The sequence below is a fragment of the Hydractinia symbiolongicarpus genome, chromosome 4 (assembly GCF_029227915.1).
Source record: "Hydractinia symbiolongicarpus strain clone_291-10 chromosome 4, HSymV2.1, whole genome shotgun sequence".
NCBI lineage: Eukaryota > Metazoa > Cnidaria > Hydrozoa > Anthoathecata > Hydractiniidae > Hydractinia > Hydractinia symbiolongicarpus.
In genome coordinates, this window is record NC_079878.1 from 10,276,778 (window position 1) to 10,278,952 (window position 2,175).

Consider the following 2,175-nt stretch of genomic DNA (forward strand, 5'->3'; position numbering starts at 1 on the left):
TCACACACCTGCAAAAGTTAAACTCCGTCGTTGCGTTAGTTTTAGATACATTTTTTACTCAAATCATTTTATTTCTCTATGCATTCCTAAGAAAAACGTGACTTCAAGAATCACCTGTTTCTCACAGGAAAATTAGCTAATAAAAAACAGTTTATATATTTTATATTGAAATTCTATTTTCAGGCTTTTGTTTTTTGATTACAGTATTTAGGAAAAAACGAAAATTCTCACACATTATTGTTATTAATATAGTTAAAGGAGGAGTGGAAAAGTAGTAAATGCAACTTTAGATAAAGTTGCACAGCTTCAACATGAAGCTTAATGCTATTATTTTTACCTACATCAGTCCAGTAAATGCAGCATTGATAATAATATTAAACATACTTGAGATTGTAGTGATGTTCAAGACTAATATGCAGAGGGTCTTGTCTCCTTCTTTGGTGTTTATTCTAAATCTATCCATCTCTGATATAATGGTTGGTTTTATGATCATCATGGTTAAAGTGTTTGCATTTCTTTTAAAAACAAACTACAAAGGAAATAAAGTTCTTTTGGAAGCCCTTCATGTGACTAAAAACTTCATGTTGAGGTTGTCATTGCTGCTCTCAGTTTTAAATCTTATGACTTTTACAGTTGTGAGAATGCTTGCAGCGAGAAAGCCATTGCTTTATAGAAAGATCACAAGGAGAATTGCCATTAACATTTGTTACTGCATCTGGCTTGTCGCTCTAGTTTTTGTCACTGGTTACTATTGTGCCATGAAGTTTACCCTAACAGTAAAGGAACATAACAAATTTGAAACCATTTTGTTTCCCCTGTCAACGTACGTGGTATCTCTTGGTTTTTGTTACTGCTATTGGAGCATATATGCATCAATAAGAGAGCAAAAAAGAAAAGTTGCCAAAACAGACATAACCTGGACAAATCTATCGGAACCATCAACATCTAATTGGGTAAAGGAGAAGAAATCAAAACAGAAAAAAAACAAAATGTCAGATAACGAAAGGAAAGTTCTGCAAATTGCTGCTTTGTCCGTCTGTGCCTTTATGGCTTGCTGGCTACCCTTATCTACATTTGCACTAATAAAAGCCAGCGGTGCGCTGGATGGCTGGAAATACGCACTGGACGTGGAGTATGTGTTTTTTAGTTTGGCTTTTGTGAACTCCATATTGGATCCATTTATCTACATGGTGATTTCCCATGATTGCAAGAAATATATTGCCAAGTTATTCAAGAGAGAACCCGACACAGAAACAATAACCATAACACTCTGTTCATTATAAATAAATAAAAAGCAAAACAAAATTATTTTTTCTCAAAAATCCAAGCTGAAACAGTTTCGTTAAAATGCCATTGTACTGCTTAAATACAAAAACTAAAGTTATGAAATATTTATTAATTAATAAAATAACACTTAAATACTGGACGAATCGTTTGTTTGACTTTGGAGTGAGAAACTTTCCGTATGCTAAAGCATTTAATATGAATGTATCTTATCGTAAATGGGCTATATTATATTAATTAATACACACTGTTATTATTGTGTTAAGTACAAAATATATAATTATAGTACATCTCAAATATAAATAAATAATATATAATATTATCTGCATCCAATTTGAAATATTTACTTCTTGTTTCTTCAACCAAATTATTATAGGTTTCTTAAAGAAATAATTTAAGAACGCGTACCTATTCCGTTTCTTGCGATGTCATTGTATCTCTATAATAATAGCTGTATTCTATCTGTCTGTCTGCAAAAAACACGTCGTGCAGCGGGCTCACGACATAGCGTGTAATTTAAAGGCGGACGACCCCGTTCGCCCGTCAAAAAACAATAAAATTTGATTCCTGCCTGTTTAACTTAATAACCACATCCTGGCAAAGTGAAAGCACAGGTGGTCTTTCTTCCGATAAAAATTAAAGAATAATATATATTTTTGATGTTTAAACTTTTAGAAGCCGCTTATACACGATCAAATTTTATATGACATATGATATATGATCATATAAACCTCCTGCTTGTCTCATCATATGCAATGGTGTTACACGATTATATGTTGTGCATCAAATTTTAATTTCCCATTCTTTTTCTTTAACATTTGCGACGAGTACTTGCGCGGCTGCTGTAATAATTGCAGTTGTCTCAAAAAATTTTCATCATATAATGTATAT

The 2,175-nt window shown here is 32.4% G+C and overlaps 1 protein-coding gene across 1 annotated transcript; it reads left to right on the forward strand.

The window, feature by feature from the left end:
- The first annotated feature begins 311 nt into the window (after positions 1 to 311).
- On the forward strand, positions 312 to 1,283 carry LOC130642228 (neuropeptide Y receptor type 1-like). The gene has a single exon (XM_057449316.1). It carries the CDS (start codon positions 312 to 314, stop codon positions 1,281 to 1,283), a length of 972 nt encoding a protein of 323 aa, XP_057305299.1.
- Positions 1,284 to 2,175: the final 892 nt, after the last annotated feature.

Coding starts and splice junctions, on each gene's coding strand:
- LOC130642228 (XM_057449316.1), top strand. CDS start 312: ATGAAGCTTAATGCTATTATTTTTACCTACATCAGTCCAGTAAATGCA.